General features: G+C 44.0%; 1 protein-coding gene across 1 annotated transcript in view; it reads left to right on the top strand.

Annotated features, from left to right (window-relative positions):
* CSMD1 (CUB and Sushi multiple domains 1) overlaps positions 1-21,591 on the top strand; it is a 1,701,396-nt gene that overhangs the window by 1,623,211 nt on the left and 56,594 nt on the right. The window contains exons 55-57 of the mRNA XM_074989136.1: positions 7,571-7,759; positions 15,083-15,256; positions 16,627-16,809. Of these exons, the coding sequence (XP_074845237.1) occupies positions 7,571-7,759; positions 15,083-15,256; positions 16,627-16,809 (546 nt within the window). The remainder of the gene's footprint in view (positions 1-7,570; positions 7,760-15,082; positions 15,257-16,626; positions 16,810-21,591) is intronic.

Raw genomic sequence — 21,591 nt, forward strand, 5'->3', positions numbered from 1 at the left:
TCAGACACCAGATTGGCTGTGGTGGCATCAGGGATGGTATTCCTGATTGCTTGTAATCCGTCTATGTGGAATATTAGTGTACAGAGACTCTGCATCCATGGTGGCAAGAAGCTGGTCTATGGCTAGGCATATGGTCATGGTGGCAAGGCTATGGTCTGAAGAAGTGGGTCTGTCCCATGAAAGCTCACCTAATAAACTATTTTGCTAGTCTTTAAAGTGCTACTTGACTGCTTTTTGTTTTGTCAGAGTGAAGAATGTCACCCTGATTGTGGGGGCCTGCTGTGCCCTCCCCAACCTCAGCAAGGCCAGAGAGGAGACGTTCCCCCAGACTTGAATGGCCAAGGATGGCCCCAGATATGAGCAGCCCACCATAGCCCTCAACTGCCAGGTTGAGTGTGACCGGCTCCACATCTGGGAAGACCTCTGGGAGGCTTTTTTGCCCACTTGGCAGAGCACTTCACTTGGGCACCCCCACGGGCCCACCTGCCCATCCACCCCTCACCGCCCCTCTCCAATAATCAAGGTGGTGGCATTGTTGAAACTATAAATCTTTACTACAAAACAACAACACTCAAGCAATAAAAAAAACTTGGAAATTATTTATATATGTTTGGGGGAGAACTATTTACATTGGGTGTGTCATTAAATGTGGGGTTCCAACTCAGGTGGGGGTTTGGGGATAGGGGGCACTACTCCCAGGGAGGGGGTGGAGGACAGCAAGCCCCAGTGCCCATGGGGTCCCTTTCAGAGCATGGAGGGAGCTGTGAACATGGGGAGCCAGTTATGGAGGGGCATGAGCTCAGCCTCATTGAGAGGACGGGGGAGGGGGGGGCGCTGCCTCAGTAGAGGAGGCTACCACAGCAGTGGAGTTGCCTCAGCAGCGCTAGCCCTGGCCATGAACCAGGCCACAAGTCCATGCAGGGCAGTGGGTGGGAGGTCTGCTGGGAGGTGTGCAGTGAGGACCTCAGAGTCATAGAGGGGCGGAGGCTCGGGGAGCAGCTCCATAAAGGGCCTGCACACAGTGCAGATCATATTCACCACCACAAAGCCAGCTGAGCCTCCTCCAGTGCCAGCCAGCTCTCCACCAGCGTATTCTGGTAGTGGAGAGTGGATGTGTGGGCAGCAGTCTCCTCTTCGCAGCCCCAGTGTTGGGCCCTCCGGGTGTGGGCCTGCCATGCCATGCTTGTTGGTGCAGGTCTGGCCTTAGCTCCAGAACTCTGTGGCTCTTTGGCCTGAATGGAGCCGGTGAGCCCCAGTGATGTTCTGGGGCTCTCCTGGCTCTCAGATGGCGCAGCTGTAAGGTTGCAGGGGGGCAGACAGAGCGAGAGAGGTCAGTTCCAAATCCTGGCTCTGGTTGCTGTGCCCCTGCCTGCCTGAGGCAGCTGCCCCAACCCTGACACAAGGGATATGTCCTGGGGATGTCCCCATTTCAGTGCCAGGTGTTCCCTGCAGAGATGCCCATGACATGCATGGCCTCTGCAATGCCTTGTGGATGGTACTGGCCATGGCGGGCTAGCAGATGAGGGGGGTGCATTTGGGCATGGGGGTATTCCTGCTCAAGTGGCAGGTGGGCTGGCCACAGCCTGGTCCTCTCAGGTTCCCCAGCACACGTGTGGCTCACTGCACTGTCCACAGGGAAGGGTACTGGGTGTCCCCTGCGGGTATGCCCACAGGCCAAGGGCACGCTCCAGGGTGGGACATCTGGGGTTGGACCATCATGTGTGTGCTCAGGTGTGGCCTCCCACACTCCCAGGTATGTGTCACATCATGCACTTACCAGGGGGTCCCTGAAAGAAGTCAGGAGACTCCCAGAGGGAGGTGGCCTAGATGGAGGAGGCTGAGGGCACCTCAATGACAAGGGAGCCCTCAGAGGATTCATCCCTGGACAGAACCTCTGGCTTCAGCATTCTGGCCTAGCTGGAGGTTCTGGGCTGGTCCTCAGTCAGATTTGGCTCCTCCTCTGGTACAGTAGGGGGCTCTGGGTTGGCCGTGTCCAGGGTGCTGTGGGGTAGGGAGCTGTCTTCAGCTGCAAGGAGGTCCCACAGCTCCCCAGTAGTACAGGCATATGTCAGGGGGCTGCCCTGACCATCAGGCGCTGTTCTGGGCCCTCATGTACCCCACTTCAACTCCTTTAACTTGCACCAGACCTTGTCAAGGGTCCATGCAGGGTGGCCTCATGTGGCCAGGCTGGTGGTGAGGCAAACAAAGGCAGGGGCATTCCTGCCCTGTTGTGTCCTACGGTACCTCTTCTTCTCTCCAGAGCCCCAGGAGGTCCAGGAGTGCTACCTCTGTCCATAAAGAGGCCCTCTGTTTTGTCGCCCAAGCAGGCTCCTCTCTGCCCTTGGATGGCTCCCTGGAGGTACCTTGTGGGGGAAGAGTGGCTGGATGCTCAACATAGATCTCTGAATGCTGCTGGGGTGCCTGGGGAGCCTGTGTGGCAGCAGTGCATGTGTCTGCTGTCTCCATGCTCTCAGGTTCCTGACACAAAGTTATTGGGTTCTTCCAGCTTTAAAAGCAGTAAGAAGCAGAGACCATAGAGCCCTGCTGGTGCTGGCAGGCGTGTCTCCATGCTCAGGCTGGCTGCCACTATGGAGGACCACTATTTCAGTAGAAGGGGTCATGGAGCATCTATTCATATTTTCTTCCAGAATAATGTTTTGGAAGAAGGCACTCTTCCTGAAGCAGGAGTGGAGGAGGGTCTCCAGAAGAAGCACTACATTCTTCCAGATTGCTTTCAGAAGAATGCCTTTTGTGTGTAAATGTTCCAGAAGATCATCACCTTCTTCCGAAAGAACTTGCCTGTGCAGATGCAGCCTGTCTGTACAACCCCTATTCAAAAATATATGTTTTGGAATAAACACTATTCTTCATAGAACGAGGATTACAGAATTTTAAATAAACTTTTGGTTATTTCAAAATTATTTCAAAATAGAAGTTTTGGTGTGAAGACACTTGCAAAGTTACGTTGGAATAGCTGCTGTTATTCTGAAATAACTTTGCTGTGTAGACACCATGATTCATCGTGTGTGACCACTCAAATGTGTGATGAAAATCAGAATTATATTATTGGTTGATAATATTACAGCATTGTTTTGGTTTGTTTTTAAATTTTGTTTTGTTTTTAAAATGTTCTTTGGATGCACAGCAAAATTTGTGTTTTTTTTTAAATTTAACCACATGTTCTAGCATAGGAAAATAATAGAAAGAGAAGAAAAAGTATTAAATAAAATATTGCGAATGTAATACTTTTTGATGACCTTTCATTTTTTTTAACAGAACGCTTCCTAAAGGACTCTGACATGGTCTACTCAAAGTGAGATTCAAAAATCACCAGGGCAGACTTAATTATTCTTCTGCCTTTCTCAACAAACTAAATTGAAAGTGCCAGAATTCATTTCCCATGTAATTTTTGACAGCTGTCATTGCAAGAGAGCAATCTCTTTTCCACTGTCTTGTCTTGATTTACAAGTGGTTCTCCAGGGTAAAGCACAATAAGGGAATCTTCTGGTTTCATTCTGTGTGTCAGCCAGCTGAAATTCTTTCCTAAAGTATCTCATACTACAGTACTTGTTAGTCGCAGTAAATTTGTATGTGTGTGTGTGTGTGTGTGCGTGTGCGTGTGTGTGTGTGTGCACACGCGTGTGTGCATGCATGCACATGCACATTGACACTATCAAATTGCCCCAGTGTTGCTCAGGTGAAATAAGACTTTTTCCCCCTGTTTGGATAATAAAATGAGAAAGGATAACTGTTATGCAAATGTTTGGGACCAAATCCTGTGGGAATGGTGGGGGAGGGGGTTGGGATTAGATGCCAGTGTTTTTCTGCTGTGGCTGTCCCCCAGTGGTCACTGTATCCTGTGCTTCCTGCCTCCAATGTCAGTCTTAAGTATGTCATACCTCCTGTCAGTGCCCCCCTTTTCCCATGTTCTGGGAAATCCTGGGATTTTAGGCATTTCTCACTTTCCAGGCACAACCTAATCCAGACCTTGGTTTAAGTTATAATAAGAGTAAGATGCATACCAAATTTCATAATATAGTGATATATATCTCCCAGGGAAATTTAAATTACAATGAAGGGTAAGTTTTACAATACTTTTTACAGGACATCCTTTTTTTTTTTATAAGATTTCATGCATGATGCACTGATTTTATTGCACAAACCATATGCATAAATAAAATATTCAGCAAGTATTCTGCATTTTACATATCACTGAGTTGGCTAGACAGATTCTGTTGATGTAGGAATAAGAACACTATATCACATGGACACATTTTTTCTTTGGTAATTTAATATATCCTTTGAGTATGCCATGTTTCCAGTCTTCCCAGAGAATAAAGTGAGTCTATTCTCCCTACTCTGTTTCAGAGATAATTCTGTTAAAATTGGTTTTGAATAGCTGTAGGGAATTGTAGCATCTTAAAACAATACTTTTTCTGCTTAATTTCCTATCAAAGGAAATTTCCTATTTCCAATTTTCCCATCAAAAATGGCTTTGTGGGATGTAGCTTGGAAGGAATAGCTGTTAACCCAAGCTAAAAATATAGAATATTTATTTTATTGTATTTTATTTTGTTTTTGCAATCTGAATTGTGCTGAAAATAAAATGGAAATCATGTAGTTATGATAAATAATTGCTGCATCAATAAATCCAATAAAACATGTCAAGCAAACTCTTAGTCATGAAAGGGTTTTGAGAGAATACTTGTCTTTCTCAGCTTATAAAGCTTTCAAGAAATTTGAAGCCGTTTTCAAAATGTTTCAAAATATGTTCTTTATTCTAAATCTTTGGATAATTATCCATAATGGTAAAGTCCTTTTCAGTAGGCTGAGGAGTGCCATAGACAGGATAAACAATCCTTCTGTAGTATTACGTGTTAGACTAACAATTATGTTACCTAGATTGTAAACCTGGTGAAGACACTGACTTCCTGTGATATTGTGTGAAATTCTTCTTCTAATTACCTTGAACCTAAATTCTCCTATGCATAAAATGCAGTCAAAATATTAATCTATTCCATAATTGCATATTTGTAAAGATGTGTGAGATCTACATCTATATAGATACACAAAGTTGGATCAAGATGTTTATCTGAAACTTACTGTCACCTTACACGTTCTCCAAGATTTCTGAGACAAAAGTTCTTGTTTATTCCATGGAATGGGAAACCAAGTGCTAGAAAAATCACCTTCCTTTTTGAGTCACTGATTTAAGAAGGACTCAGTGGAGCACACAAGTTGGTATAATTTGAACCAGGCAAATCAATGTGTGACGTTTAAGCCACAGAAGAACAGTTGTCTACATTAAACCAGGTCTGTTCAGTAAAGGATCTCACATCAAGCTCATCACCATATTATTTTATCATCACTTAATTTTATACTTTTGTCCCATATAATTACATTATTAAGGCTCTAAACAGCTTTCTTTTTGACTAATCACAGGAGTAAGATATCAATATTTCTACAGATTACAGGCAGATTTCCTTTAGGCCCATTTTCATATTTTCAAATAATTTCTGATTCTAAAATGAGCCCTACATGACAAATCCTTGTATGTGTTTGAAATCCCATTTCACTCCAAAGTAAATGGGGCACAGCCTATGCGTCTGTATCTGCCTATACAGAACTCATTGCAGGATAAGCTCACAGACAGTTCATAACATTTAGACTAGGATTTAAAAAAAAAGTATCAGGTTAACAAGCAGGTATGAAGCTGTTATTATCAACCAGAAATAAAGTATTAGAATACTACAAGTTCCTAATGTCCAATTACTTCTCTTCCTCACTAAGTAAAATCCTTTACAGAGAATACTAATGAGTGAACATTTGCAGACTGATTGATTTCTTTGTGTTTGATAATAAATATATTCATTTTTCCTCTTTACTAATCTATACTATAGATATTCACTTCTTGAAAAAAATAGGTAATAAGGTATCCTTCTGATGTGTATTCACAATTGCACATTAGTAATATGTGAAAATTTACCACTAGAAATCACTATGTAATCTGTTGCATTCCACATATATCAACATAGTGGCTATTTTATATGTAGAATAAATTAATTTTCTAAAACTTTTCTGTTCTCCCTATTTACATTCATGCTGAAGAGGTCAGAGTAGCAGAGGATGGCATTTATAATATCTTTTCACCACATTGGTGGTGTATGCTGACAGAAGAATAGACATCACTGTCAATTTTACATGGTGATTTCAGTCTCAGACTCACAATCTTCCTTCTACCAATGGAAAGCAGTCTCTCTTATATGTACAAAAGGAGGATTAGCTCAAAGAATAAGGATTGGGGATCTAAAATTTTTAAAAGAAAGACATGTGACAAGGGCATAATGGGGTAAGCTTGCTGGAAGCTGCATGAAATACAGATGCACTATTCTATGTCATCTTCTGCATGAAGTGCTGCATTCCCCAATAATCATCTTTTTTATCTTCTGTTTACTAAAAGCAAGAAATAAATTTTCCTTTTATTACATTAGGCTGTTTGTGTGTACATTATAGGACACTCAACATGAGAAAAAAGTTCTGGGCTGTTTAAAGGGAAGTGCAGGTTTGGTTTTAGAAATTGTTAGATTTGATTGATTTCAGATTAACATATACTCAGGGCCAGACTGTGGTCAGCTCTGTGCCAGGTGGCTAAGTAAGGAGAGCTATAAGGAGCCTTTACACTACATGGATCCATGCACAGCCAATAAGCACTATTATATTTCTTTTTTTTTTTTTCCTAAGGAAGCAGACGAACTCTGCAGAGCTGGTCGTCTGCAGCAGCACTTGTCACTCTGATGGAATAGGTTGAAACAATTGCTTTTGATCTTCTCTCCCCCATAACAGCAGACAGATCTGACCCCTTCCATACGTAGTGTAAAAACATGCATAATTCATATGCATTGTATTCTAGCAGAACAGTGTTGCTAGGGAGCCTTCGGGAACCTTGCTCTGGCAAGGGTAAGGGAGCAAGGGCAGGAGCCAGTTGGAGCTGAGCTGAGGTTTAAATGCTGCATTCCAGTTCCAACAAGCTGGAGGGGAGAGTAACCTGCTTTCTAGAGCCACTTCCCTCACCCACAAGTAATCGAGTAATTGCTGGAACTTTTAATGGTTACTCTTTTACTCAATATCCCTAACATGGTATTGAGCAGATTTTGAAAATGTCTCTGCTCATTCTGTCAAAAATGGAGCATTCTGTGGTGGATTTGAAACATTAATGTATTTGATCCTTTTTAGTTTGTTGTATACACTACTGTGTTACAAACCTCTCTAGTAAGACTAACTACAGTAATGTAAGTAAATATGACTTTTATGAGCAATCGATTCAGCTGAAAAAAGTGGGTGCACTGTGGAATTGTTTGTCTCATTGTAGTGTGCCATGTTACTGAAAAGATTGTGAAACTCTGTGATATGTAATACATAAAAAGTTCTAAAATCAAGCCAAAATTAGAGGCCCCTGACTCTAAGGTCCTGTGCTTGAGCCATTAATGAAGTAATATAAATCATTCCCAACTGATCTGTATTCATGATATTTTGGTGACAAATCAGTGACAAATATATGTTTGTCTTGCAGTGGTGAACTGTTCTGATCCAGGCTTTGTGGAAAATGCTATTCGTCATGGACAGCAGAATTACCCTGAAAGTTTCAAGTATGGAATCAGTGTAGTGTACCATTGCAAGAAGGGATTTTACATCTTGGGTTCATCTGCTTTGACCTGCAAGGCTAATGGCTTGTGGGATAGATCACTACCGAAATGTTTGCGTAAGTATTTGTTATATGGGGTTGATGTTCACCTCTGTCAGAAAAGTGATAAACATCAGTTAACTCACAGCCACGTATATCTGGGAATTTGTCTTGGACTGAACTGTGTCATTTATTGAAATTCCACTAAAACCAAGATGGCTCACAACCCTTACTTGCAAAATTTAAATGTATTTCAGATCAATTGGAACTATAATTTTAAATGCTTGATCAGTTTAAAAAAAAGGCAGTTTTGCCTTTTGCTATCCATTTTATGATATCCAGAAATATCCAGAAAAAACTTAGTATTATATTTGTATTACATATCAATTTGTATTAAATGCATTACATATTATCTTTCTTTCTTTCTTTCTTAACCAATATCTGAGCAATGAGGCTTTATTTGCAGAAGTACAGATCACTCATTTTCCCAGTGGAAGTACATATGAGGTGTAAGTGATCAGTAACTCTGAAAACCAAGTTAACTGAAATTTCCAATACTAAAGAAAAGTATAGATACTGTGGCTAGATCTACACTACTGTGGTCCTTTGAAAGAAGTTCTTATGGAAGATCCTTTCCAAAAAAACCTTCTTTTGAAACAGTGTGGCCACACACAAAAAAACATGTTGAAAATAGGATGGATTCACAGCCCTGGCCACTGTTTTGAAAGAACGAGGAAGGAAATGCTGTAGATGAGGTTGCATAGCTGGCAAGCCCTTCCAGGAACTCTGGCCACATGCTCCCTTAACAGGACCTCTCCCAAACACTCCCTTCCTGCACACTCTGAGGCCTGTTGAGCTGACCAAAGTGAAGCAGGCCCAGTACATGGACCAGAAGCTGCTAAGTTACAGCCATGGACCCACGGCAGCTTTGAGACTGCATCCAGGCCCTGGTCGTGCTGCTGGCCACTGCCATTGTGGCTGCCCTCCAGCTCCTCTGGTGGGACTTTCGTGCCATCAGAGCCAAGGAGCCCATTCCCCCAGGGCCCCATCTGCCCCCCCCCCAGGCAATCAGGTGCCTCTGGAACTACCCAACCAACTCCAACTGATGGGTCCTACTGGTGATGGGCAAGTGAGACAACATGCATCGGCTCCAGAATATCTGCATGCAGAAGGACACAGTTCTGGTGCTCCGCAACTGGCTCACACTCTGAAATCAGGACACCTGCATATGGCCCTCAAGAAGCTTGTAGCCATTGCACTATGGAAGCTAGCCAGCTCAGACAGCAATTCAGGGTGGGCAAAAGTCAAGCATCAGGTCTATCATCATGGAGGTAAGGCACACCTAGATCACAGACATGGCATGAGGAGGGATGAGGGTAAAGGGGGCTCCTGGGCAATGGAGACTCTCAGGGGCCAGGGTTTGGGGTGTGAAGGTTCAGGACAGGGGGTTGGGGAGGCCTAGCCACAAGGGACTGTGCCACCCCCCCCCACACAAGCCCTGTGCTGAAGGGGTAGCCTCATGGGAGGCATTCCCATAGGGCTTGCGGGGAGTGGGGGCTGGGACAGGGCAGAGAAGCCTGCTGTAGCTAGGAGCACCCCTTCATGCAGTCACAAGTGTGCTTGTTCTCTGTACCCTGCAGGTTGTGACAGCAATCAATGCACTGCTGCTCTGGATGGTCATCCATGTCATGGACCTGCACATGGCCGTTGCCAGGTTCACCGCCCTCAACATTCCACACTGCTTCAATTCCATTAACGGCATGCACATTACCATCCATGCCCCAGGACACAGTGCGACCCACTATATTAACAGAAAGAGCTACCACTCAGTCGTCCTGCAGGCCATGGTGGGCCATAGGGGATGGTTCATGGACATTTAAGTGAGCTGGTTGGGCCAGGCCCATGACATGTGGGTCTGCCAGACCTCCAGCCTCCACCAGAGGATGGAGGCAGGGACCCCAGCAGGAGCTCAAGGTTGAGGATGTCACCTTGCCCCTGTTTATTGTGGGAAACACAGCCTACCCACTACAGCCCTGTCTCATGCAGCCATACACAGGCCACCTGGACCCCACCCAGGAGCTGTTCAACAGCTGCCTCAAGTGGACATGATAGCCAGTGGAGTGTGCCTTTCGATGCCTGCAGACATGGTTCAGGTGTCCCCTTACATGCCTGGATATCTGGGTGCAAAACTTCCACCAGGTTCTGGGTGTTGCTTCTGTGCCCTGCACAACACCATGTAGGCCAAGGAGGGGACCTTCCTCCTGGGGTGGATGGCCAAGGCTGGGCCCAGGTGTGAACAGCCAGGCATGGCCCTCAACTGCCAAGCCTACTGTGACAGGCTGTGGATCAAGGAGGCCTTCCAAGAGACCTTCATGCACGGGCCCCACTGACACTTCTCCAGGCACACCCTGCAGGCTTCTACAGCCTGCAGCCCCACCCTGTCCCAACCACATCCTCTCCCACCCATCCATTCCCACTGCTGCTCCCCAATAACAAAGGACACAATGGTGCAGAAAAAAATAAACCATCTATTTAAACAAATTAAGTGTTTTGAAAAATGAAAATTAAGCAAACAGGTATTTACAGGAGTGAATGGGGGAACTATATGCCTTGGGGGGGTGGGGGCATGTGAACTTGGAGAGGGGGCTTGGGACAGGGAGTGGGGGGCCATAAGCTACGGTGACCATGGGATCGCCTACCACCCTGGGTATGGAGTCCCCATTGGGTCTGGGGTGGAGCAAGAATCACAGGGAGGTATGGCCATGGGAGGGGTGCTATGGGCTCAAGCTTTATTGACAGGAAGAGGTAGGCTGGAGGGTCAGAGAGGGCTGGGGAGGGCAGCACCCACCATGGCCATGAGCCACTGGGCAAAGCCCAGCATGACGATCATGAGAAGCTCTGGTGGGAGCAGGGCATCAGGGACAGTAGAGGGTTGGGGATGGTAGGGGCAGCAGTGGCAGGAGGCTTGGCCAGCTGCTCCCTCAGGACTCCAGTGATGGTTCTGAGGTTGCCCATGAGTTCAGCCCAGGCCTCCCACCGCTATGCCAGGGCCTCCTTGTCCAACTGCAGCCACAGCTTCAGCAAGCAGCCATGCAGGTGGAGGTGTCATCCTGTGCACAACGTAGGCATGGGCCCAACTGGGCACTGATAGTGGGGGTGCCCTGGCCCTCTCCTCCATTCATCCTGGGCTTTCCGATCCAGCAACATGCACAGTGCTGACCCACCCTGGAGGTGAGGTGGGGCTTGCCTGGCTCTTGGATGGTGCAGCTGTCAGGATAGAAGAGGAGAGAGAGACGATGCATCAGTCCTACAGTCCAGCCCTAAGGTCCATGACCCCCAACCCCTCATGGGAAACAGTCTCCAACACTGGGCTGAGGGATTGGGATATCACAGGAGCCCTGACATATGTGCCCTGCAGGATTGGCCCTGCTGCATATGGACTCTGCAGTGCCTTGGGGAAGGGGATGACTGTTTGGGCCCTCTGTCCTTCCCAGGGAATGGGCTAGTGGGCAAGGCGGGAGGATGTCAGGCCACAGAGGGAAACATGCAGGCGAGCTGGGCTTAGCCTGGCCCTGGCCCTGGCCTTGGCCCTTCCTGCACACCACCCCCACACACAGATATGTGGCCTTCATCACTGTCCATAGGGACGGGTACTGACTGTCACCTGTGGGCATGCCCACATGCTAGGGATACACTCCACTGTGGTGTGTCTGGGGTCTGGCCATCACCCTCAAGGCCAGCCCACTTTCAGTCATGGGTGCTCCCCCAGCTCCCTGGGGTGTGGTGTGTGTGATGTGCCAGGCACTTGCCAGAGGGTCCCTCAAAGATATCCAGGGATGTCCTACTCAACATCACCCTGCTGAATGATCCAGGGGCATGGCTATCACCAAAGTCCCATCACTGGACTCACTGTAGAAAGGGGCTTCCAAGCCTGGTTCCAGGGGGATGGGGTGGCTGGAGAATCCCAGCTGCTCCTCTTCTGGCTCTGGCTCTCCTCAGGCCTCTTCTCGGGTGCTGCAGGGGGCTTCTCCCCCATTGTGTCCAGCATAGTTGGGGAGGGGGAGCAGTCTTTGCCCCCAGAGGAGGCTGTGTAGCTCCTTATAAAAGGGGAAGATAGACAGTCCTGCTCTTGACAGTCTGGCTGCATCCATACCCCAGGTATACCCCGGTGCAGTTCCTTTACCTTGGAGAGGACCTGCTTCAGTGTCTGGGCAGGGTCTCCCTGGCTGGTGGTCTGGGTGAGGACATTCCCACCAGCAGCCTAGGTTGTCCTGGAATTCGAGCTCCATCCAGTAGGAGGCCCTACTTTTGGTGGCCTGAGTGGGCTCCTGAGAGTGCCCTCGGCCAGATCCTGGGGGCTTCTGGGGGACCATGGGGTGGCTGTCTGTCTGACTTAGTCAGGATGGTCACTTCAGGGATGGATGTGAGTGCATGGGGGAGCTCAGGTTCTCTCCTTGATGCCTCCATGTTCTCAGCTTCCAGGGGCTTCCTGTGCCTGTAAGGTGGCCAAATTCAGGGAGCATAGTCCTCCGAGGGGGAATCCTCTGATAGGAGTGGAAGAGCGCTGCCAGAAAAAGTACTACATTCTTTTGATTTAATATCAAAAGAATACATTTTGTGTTTAGATGCTCCTTGAGATTTGTATTTTTTTTAAGGTCCAGTTTTTTTCAAAAAAAAACTTCACTAGGGTAGACATAGCCTGTATGTTTAGCAATTTCAAACTAGGGCCTGTTTAGACAGGGGCTACGTCTACACGATCCCCTTTTTTTGAAAGGGGCATGGTAATGGGCAAGGTTGGAAGATGCTAATGAGGTGCTTCCATGAATATGCAGTGCCTCATTAGCAAAATGGCAGCTGCAGCAATTTGAAAGTGCCTCTTTTGAACCGTGTGCCACCTGTGTAGATGAGGGCCTTTGAAAAGGATCCCCCAGTCTTTGAAACCCCCTAATTCCTAAACCAAATAAGCATAAGGGGCTTTTGAATATTGGGGTGTCCTTTCAAAAGGCACCTCTCTACACAGACGGCATGGGATTTGAAAGCAACATTTTTGAGTTGCTGGAGCCACCATTATGCTTTTCGAAAGGACTCCACACATTTCAAAATCCCCTTATTCCTATCAGCTGAAATCCCGTTATTCCTATCACCTTTTCGAAAAGAACCCCCGTGTAGCTGAGCTGCGCATGTTTGAAAGTGGCACTGTCGAAGTGCCGCAGCCCTCAGCATGCTAATGAGGCACTGAATATTCATTTCAGCACCCATTAATCTTCAATATGGCCATTAGCATGCCCATTTCAAAGTTTTGGCCAAGCATGGCTCCAGCCTTCCAGATAGTTTATTTCAGAATAAGGTTGCTGTGTAGACATACGCTATGATTCCACATTCATCTGTTAGAACAATGATAATGGGGAAATTCCGAAACCCAGCATGAATTTTGTTCTTTGCGTAATGGAAATCAGAAATAGGCACTGTTCTTCTGTCTCTATTGCTTTGTAATTCAGATCTAACAATTTCATTTTCCTGAGATATGCAAAACTTTCAACTTTGTGTCTTCAGGACAAATCTCACATTTCTTTCTCAACAGAATGACTTTTTCATTGAAGACTATAAAATATAGCTCTTTGATATTTGAATTCATAAGCCGATTTCCAAATGCCATGAGAGAGTTTAATTCCTCAAAGGGACTGTATTTTGTTCCACTGCCTTACTACAAGTATAAAACTTTTTTTAAGGTGCTTAGATAGTGTTATAAACATCAAATGCAATATATTAACATTAATGTTAAAAATTCTCAGTTTAGCAGTAAAAATAGAGGCTATTACTTTGAGTGTAAAACAGTACTTGGGAATAGTTTAAAAATATATATTCAATTTTCCTTTATTTGGGACTGTTTACTTATATTAGGTAGAATTATTTCCCCTTCACTTCTTTTTCATGATAGGAATATTCACCATTCTAAAATATTCGAGCTATTAATTCCCTTTAACAATTAAATTAATTTTGTTTCCTGATGAAGCAAATACATCTTTACCCTTACAATTTTTAATTGAATATGTATACAAACAAAACTTTCCTTGTTTAATTTTTTTTCTTCAAAAGGAAAAATAAATACATGAAGTAAACTTATTTCTTAACTCAAGTCAGGGTGCAGGGAAGACGGCAACCAGACTGAAGCCTCGTTCCTGGCTCCCGTGGGCTTGCAGGAGCTGGGAAACTGACCGGCCCTGATGGACTGGTCAGTTTCCTGGCTTGCAGAGTGGTGGGGAGCTGGGAACAAGGGGCAGCCTGGTTCCCATTTCCCCACTGCTTGTGGGACCCAGGAAACTGACCAGCCATCGGCTGGGTCCCACAAGCAGTGGGGAGACAGGAACCAAGTGTCAGCCTGGTTCCCAGCTCCCCACTGCTTGCAGAACCTGGGAAATTTCCCATTTATTGCCAGCGTAGGGCAGCTGGAAACCAGGATGATGCTTGGTTCCCAGCTCCCTGCCGCTTGCAGGACCCAGTAAACTGACCAGCCCACCAGGGTTGGTCAGTTTCCTGGCTGCTTCTCCCTGCCCTCCCCCAGTCAGGAGGGTGTCAGACTGACAGTGGTGCTGCTGGGGGAAGGCGGGGACAATGGGCTCTTAGCCTGTTTAGCTGCCCAGAGCTGCAGGCAGCTAGTCAGGCTGACTGTCCCAGAGCAGTTTCAAGTTGTGCTTAACTCACATTAAAACAAATTATGCACAACCTGAAGTTGCATATTTTGAGGGTGTACTGTATGCGCAATTCATAATTCACCAAAATGATCACAAATACATTTTGCTATAATTCATTTCTCCCTCTGAATGACTGATAAAGTTTCAGGTTTAATTATTCATATTTTAAGCATTTTTTTCTTCCACTCAGTGTTCTGTTTTGTTTTGTTTTATTAAAAAAAAAGAGGAGCTGGTACACAACCGGTTCCCTGTCTCCTCCCCAGCCAATCCCAGGGGTGGGGTTGCAAAGTACCAGCAAGTACTGGGGAAAAAAAACCAGTGTCTCTGCTTATATATTCAGATTCTCCCCCTCGTAGTAGTATCTGATCACCTCCCATGAATTTGTAAGTAGAAATAAATATCAGAAAACTCATCTGTCTTGTTTTCCTGCCTTTGGTAGACATAGTGTATCTTCTTTACAAGGTTTTGTAAGGGTATGTGGGGGACCTGTTCATTGCGGCAGAAATGACTGGAGGTGGGGTGCTAAGCCAAATAAATCAATGTTCTTGACCTGAACCTTATCAAAGACAAATAAATGATCCACAGCAAAATCAGAACTAAACATATAAAACAATTGTATGTTTATGCTGTTTAGATCTGAGTTCATTTCTAGAAGTCTGTCAAAGATATTTGTGTAATCAGATATTCATGCATTTTTTCCTCTTTATAGCAATTTCTTGTGGACATCCTGGAGTTCCTGCCAATGCTGTCCTTTCAGGAGACAAATTCACATATGGATCCATAATTCACTATTCTTGCACAGCAAGTCGAACTCTCATAGGAAATTCTACTAGAGTGTGCCAAGAAGATAGCCATTGGAGTGGAACTCTCCCTCACTGTTCCGGTAGTTGCATGAACCATCATGTGAATGTGACCTTGTAGTTAAAATGATAAAAATGTTTCCAAGCACCAATTGTTAACTCTGGCCAAACACATTTTTTGTACTTAATAATTTCTTTCCTCCCATAGTGACTCAGTTCAGTTGCAGCTGTTGATTCAAACATCCTGATACATTTGCCCTCAGTCATTATGTCATTATTTAGGTGGTCTTCTGCCCTATAGGATGTTCAATATAGTGCTACATAAAATGATATCACAAAACAGTGATTTCAAACTTGCAGAATTACACATATACTCATTTTACTCACACACAATTTTTGTGAACATTAAAGTATTGCTTTTATTATAATAAAATTGTAATAAATTAATAATAGCAGAAATTTAGAATTATAAGACTGACCAGATATACATAGTTATATGTGCTAAGAAACTAATTGATCACACAAGATAGCATTCTTTCACCTATCAATATTGTCTTGTTTCACTCAGTTTTGTCTCACTTAGGCTACGTCTACACATGAAGCCTACATCGAAGTAGTTTATTTCGATGAATAACGTCTACACGTCCTCCAGGGCTGGCAACGTCGATGTTCAACTTCAACGTTGCGCAGCCCAACATCGAAATAGGCGCAGCGAGGGAACGTCTACACGCCAAAGTAGCACACATCCAAATAAGGGTGCCAGGCACAGCTGCAGACAGGGTCACAGGGCGGACTCAACAGCAAGCCGCTCCCTTAAAGGGCCCCTCTCAGACACAGTTGCCCCAAACAACACAAGATCCACAGAGCCGACAACTGGTTGCAGACCCTGTGCATGCAGCATGAATCCCCAGCTGCAGCAGCAGCAGCCAGAAGCCCTGGGCTAAGGGCTGCTGCCCACGGTGACCATAGAGCCCCGCACGGGCTGGAGAGAGAGCGTCTCTCAACCCCTCAGCTGATGGCCGCCATGGCGGACCCCGCTATTTCAAAGTTGCGGAACGCGCAATGACTACACGGTCCCTACTTCGACGTTGAAAGTTGAAGTAGGGCGCTATCCCCATCTCCTGATGAGGATAGCGACTTCGACGTCTCACCGCCTAACGTCGAAGTTAACTTCGAAATAGCGCCTGACGCGTGTAGCCATGACGGGCGCTATTTCGAAGTTAGTGCCACTACTTTGAAGTAGCATGCACGTGTAGACACGGCTTTAGTGAGCAGATACAGACATAGAATGTTTTTATTTTATTTTATTTTATTTTTGTCCTTTCAGTCTTCCAGACTGGAAGCAAACTGATTAATTAGAACAGATACAATCTAGCCAGTATTGCAACTCTTACTATACATACAGTTACATATAACTTATCTACAAATAGCTTTACTGCATTATATTTTACAGGAAATAGTCCTGGATATTGTGATGACCCAGGTGTACCATCTCATGGGTCGAGACTCGGGGATGAATTCAAAATAAAAAGTCTACTTCGTTTCTCCTGTGAAATGGGTTATCAACTAAGAGGATCTTCAGAACGAACTTGCTTGCTTAATGGCTCTTGGTCTGGCTTACAGCCTGTTTGTGAGGGTAAGTAGTGGCACTTGACAAAACATTGATCATAATATGACGTTCCTTATTGCTAAAATTAGATTTTCCCTACAAAATGTCTCAGACCAATCATGTACATTTTAGTAGCTCTGGAGAAATTTGATAAAAATCAATGGATATGGTGTTACAATTTTGTTTCACTGATAAAATTCTACCAAACTACCAAGCCTGTAGTGAGCTTAGTCTAGTAGGGATTTGTACTCTAGCTCCCTACTGAAAGCTACCTTACAAATACCAGCACAGAGGAAGCAAGCTCTTTCCTATTCTCAGAGTAGGTAGCACTAGAGTACTTGCTGTGAAAATAATTGCTATACTCAAAGATGCCCATCATCAGCTTCTTCCAGTGCCCATACCACCCATTCAACCAGGTAGTCGATTTGACAAGACTATCAACAGACATATCAGAATTCATCATAATCCATCATCCATATCTGAGAGCTTCCTTGCTCCATTCTTATCACCTTAGAAAAATGTGTGTAGAACACAGCTATCCCTTTTATTTCTACACCATAAACATCCCTTTGATATTTAGGGATTCTTCTCATGAGAACATATTACAAACATGTAGTCTCATGTCGCCATCTAGAAGTAACAGAAGAGGCTTCCTTAACCTGAAGGATGAAGAGGCTTACCTCTATCATTTTTGTTCTTCAGGCTGATGACTCTCATTCACATTCTTCTTCAGAAAGCAGAATGCAGTGTAGATGCAGCCCCTATAAGGAAAACTAGTAAACAGGAAAACTAGTAAAAATTACTGTAATCCAGAAACATTGCCTGCCTTGGAAATAGCCTGAGAGATGCAATAACCAAGGAACAGCTGCAGAGAGCAAAGAGCAGATCAAGTGGCAAATCATGTGAGAATGAATACCTTGTTCCTGATTTTCTAAACTGTGTGTGTATATGCTGTCAGCCACATGCTTTATCACAGCACACAGCCTTGTCACTTCCTCCAGGCCATGGAGCCACTGCAGCCTCAGAGATTAAACCCTGTAGTGTTTCTAACTCCCTATCCTATCAGGATAAAAATAATCGATTCACCAACCTTACTACTTCCAATTCCCTGTGGGCAGAGCATAATAAAACAGGTGGAACTGGGTCAGAGAGAAGGAGGAACACCTGTGTTTTCCCCGAATCCTCTCATCTCCTCTGTGCAATAGAATTGCAGTAGTTCTGTGGCTGTCAGGGTCATCCTTGTCAGAGGAGCACAAGACAGGATATGCCTCAGTACATGATGCCACTTTTTTTTTTCGTATGCATTGGTATGCAACTCTTCTGTACATTTAACAAGAGAAGGAGGAGAGATCTATAAGAGAAGGAAGTAGACAAGAAAGAAGGTATGAGGAAGATTAAAAAAAACAAGAAAGCAAACTGAAAGCAATGAGCATGGCTGTCTCACGAAAATAGAGTGGAAATTCACATTACTGATTGTTTTAATTTTGGGCATTATCTCCTGGGAGGAGTTTGGAGGATGACCTTCAACAGACACAGGTACATACATAGAGATGGAAGAAAGTATGTATTAAATATATTGTTGTGGCTTAGAAGAACACAAAGGCCATGTCTACACTAGCCAAAAACTTTGATATGGCCATGCAAATGGCCATATCGAAGTTTACTAATGAAGCGCTGAAATACATATTCAGTGCCTCATTAGAATGCGGGTGGCTGTGGCACTTCGAAATTGATGCAGCTCGCCGCCTCACGGCTTGTCCAGAAGGGGCTCCTTTTCGAAAGGACCCCAGCTACTTCCAAGTCTCCTTTTCCTATCTGCTCATAGGAATAAGGGGATTTTGAAGTAGTCGGGGTCCTTTCGAAAAGGAGCCCCATCTGGATGAGCCGTGCGGCGGCGAGCTGTGTCAATTTCAAAGTGCTGCGGCCGCTTGCATTCTAATGAGGCACTGAGTATGTATTTCAGCGCTTCATTAGTAAACTTTGAAATGGCCATTTGCATGGCCATTTCGAAGTTTTTGGCTAGTGTAGATGTAGCCAGAGACATATACAAATTTGTAGAAAAATAAAAAATCCTGTATTTGAAAATAAAGGTACGTTGGGAGTTATAAAATCTTGCAGAATACACAACAGGTACAAAAAAGACCCACAGGTATCAAAATGATCTTGTGAAAATGTGAGTTTGAAAGACTTTTTTCATAATAATACAGTTGTCCTAAAATGCAGTTGTGGACTGTTTTGTAATTGTTTGTTCCAGTACCTCAAAATATTTTATGTACAGGTTAGTGACTATATAAATAGAGAGCAAAGTTAATAAGGGTTGATGGGTCTTACACTTAAAACAGTTTTACATTTGTGTAATGACCACCATCATTAGGAAAATAAGCTGGAGATGGGTTGGGCATGTGCTCAGGAACGATGGAAGCTCCATCACAAAGATTGCTGTGCACTGGACTCCGGAAGGGAACCGGGGATGACCCAAGATAAGATGGCACCATACTGTTGAAGTAGAAACAGAGAGCATGAATCACACTTGGGCCACTGTTAAGAGGCTGTCCCATGACAAACAGAATTGGTGGACCTTTACTGCTGCCCTACAGGCCAGTGCGCATAAAGGAGAATGAATGATGATGATTACATTGCAGGAGAGTTACATTAGTTCAAGTCAAATACTTATGTGGCCATATTTGAGACAGATTTGGGTGTGGTATTTTTGTGATGTTCTTTGAATAACTACAAAACATTAACATTGTAAGGCACCTTACAGATTACAGTAGTGTAACGCTCTCATTGAAGTGAGAATTCTGCGTTAGTAAAAAGCGACAATCAGTTATTCAGAGAATTTATATTTCAGTAAAACCCCAAAAAGTTATGCTCTGCATATTAAAAGTAGCTGATATAAATGCTATTTGTTGACCAATTCTTTCCTCATCCATCCAGAAGGTACAGGTTCACAAACAGACTCGAAGTATATCATTTATTGCTACTACAGTGAGTGATCAGTCCACCGAAGCAGGACACAACATAACATCAAATGCAAGCATAATGCCACGTTCGGGTGCTCATCTTACAAACACTGTTACAAAGTGTATATTGCAGAAACACCTTTTTGCCTAACCCTAGGACTCATGCATCTGATGAAGCGGGTCTTTGCCCATGAAAGCTTATGCTCCAAAACATCTGTTAGTCTATAAGGTGCCACAAGACTTCTTCCTGTTCTCTTTGCTAACATAGTTGTTTACCCAACGGCAATGCTGACTCAATTATTTACCTGATTGGATTGCTGGCTCATCTTTTTACCTGATCAGATCACGGGCTCAGTGTTTTACCACATTGCTCTGTTTCTTTGCTAGACAGACAAGCATCTTTTCACATGTTCCCAGGTTCACATACTACACATTACAAGCTGCAGTCTTCTGGATGAACAATTTCCACATGCCCAGATTTTCTCCTTTTTCACTGAGGCTGCATCTACCCTGCATTCCCCTTTCAGAGGGGGAACACAAATGAGGGAGATCAAAAATGCAAGTGAAGCACTGATTTGCAAATCTCACCCCTTATTTGCATAATCAGTGCTGATTGCGTTTCCTTAAAAGACTTTTCCGAAAGACAAAACAGCTATGTAGATGGGGTTCTTTCAGAAAAAAAACAAAATAACAAAAAAACCTGTTTTCAAAAGAACCCATCTTCCTATTTTGTTTCAAAAAGAAAGGTTCCTTCAAAAGTGTTCCCCCCAACCCCAAGGAACCTCATCTACATGGCTGTTTTTGCTTTCAGAAAAGTCTCTTCTGGAAACATGATTGCGTGGGATTATACAAATGAAGTGCAAGATTTTTAAATCAGTGCTTCATTTGCATTTTTGATCTCCCTCATTAGCATTCCTCCTTCAAAAGGGGAATGAAGTGAGGTCATAGACGAAGTGATGAAATAGTGTGAATGTTATTCTTAAAAGTACGAATGCATTCCATTAATTTGAATAAGGATTTTTGAATTAAATGCCTCTTCTTTGTCTGTGAAATTTGATCAAGATAGCTGTTTATATCAATAGCTAGTAGTATTCCAAAGAAGTTGGATAATCTATTTGATACTGGAGTGAAAAATGTAACATTCACTTTCCTAAGTATTTGTATATAGAAAACAAGGAAAAAAAAAGAAAATCATTGAATAACTACTAAATGAATCACTAAGAATAGTGTCTATGTGTTTGCAGAATAACAACCTAAGTATTTACAGTATTCATAAATTATATATTCTCATGAAAAACAATGGTTTAAATACCCATTTCTCATCTTTATAATTAAAATTGTTTTATTTGGACCCAGCAGAGAAGGAGATGTATGGACATAGAATGAACTGATAGAAACACAGCTGCCAGTTGTGGAGAGTTTATTCTTCTGGCAGCAGACTAGCATAACAATGATCTTCTGCACTGGGAAGGAGAGAATGCTCAAACATTTAAAGAGACAGGACATCCCATTGTTGAATCCTATGTTAAAAGTCCTTTCAAAACATACTTGCATTATCATTTTTATGGTTACATAAAACACTATATTTATGAAAACTTTCATGTAGACTTCCACAGACTCTTGAATTGCCAGGGTTTATTTTGCCCTGTAATAGCAGCTATCTATCTGGCCAGCTTACAAATTCAGGCATGCAGCTGTTTTTTCTACTGTCTCAGGATAATGTGATGATCCTCAGGATATGGTTGTCTGAAAATCAGGACAGTTAGGATAAAGGAATCAAGGGGCTATGATATGGAATAAGCAGGATCTGGCATCAACTTTTTTTCCACAAAGTAACCAAAATTAG

Source organism: Carettochelys insculpta, chromosome 3 (genome assembly GCF_033958435.1).
Source record: "Carettochelys insculpta isolate YL-2023 chromosome 3, ASM3395843v1, whole genome shotgun sequence".
Lineage (NCBI taxonomy): Eukaryota > Metazoa > Chordata > Testudines > Carettochelyidae > Carettochelys > Carettochelys insculpta.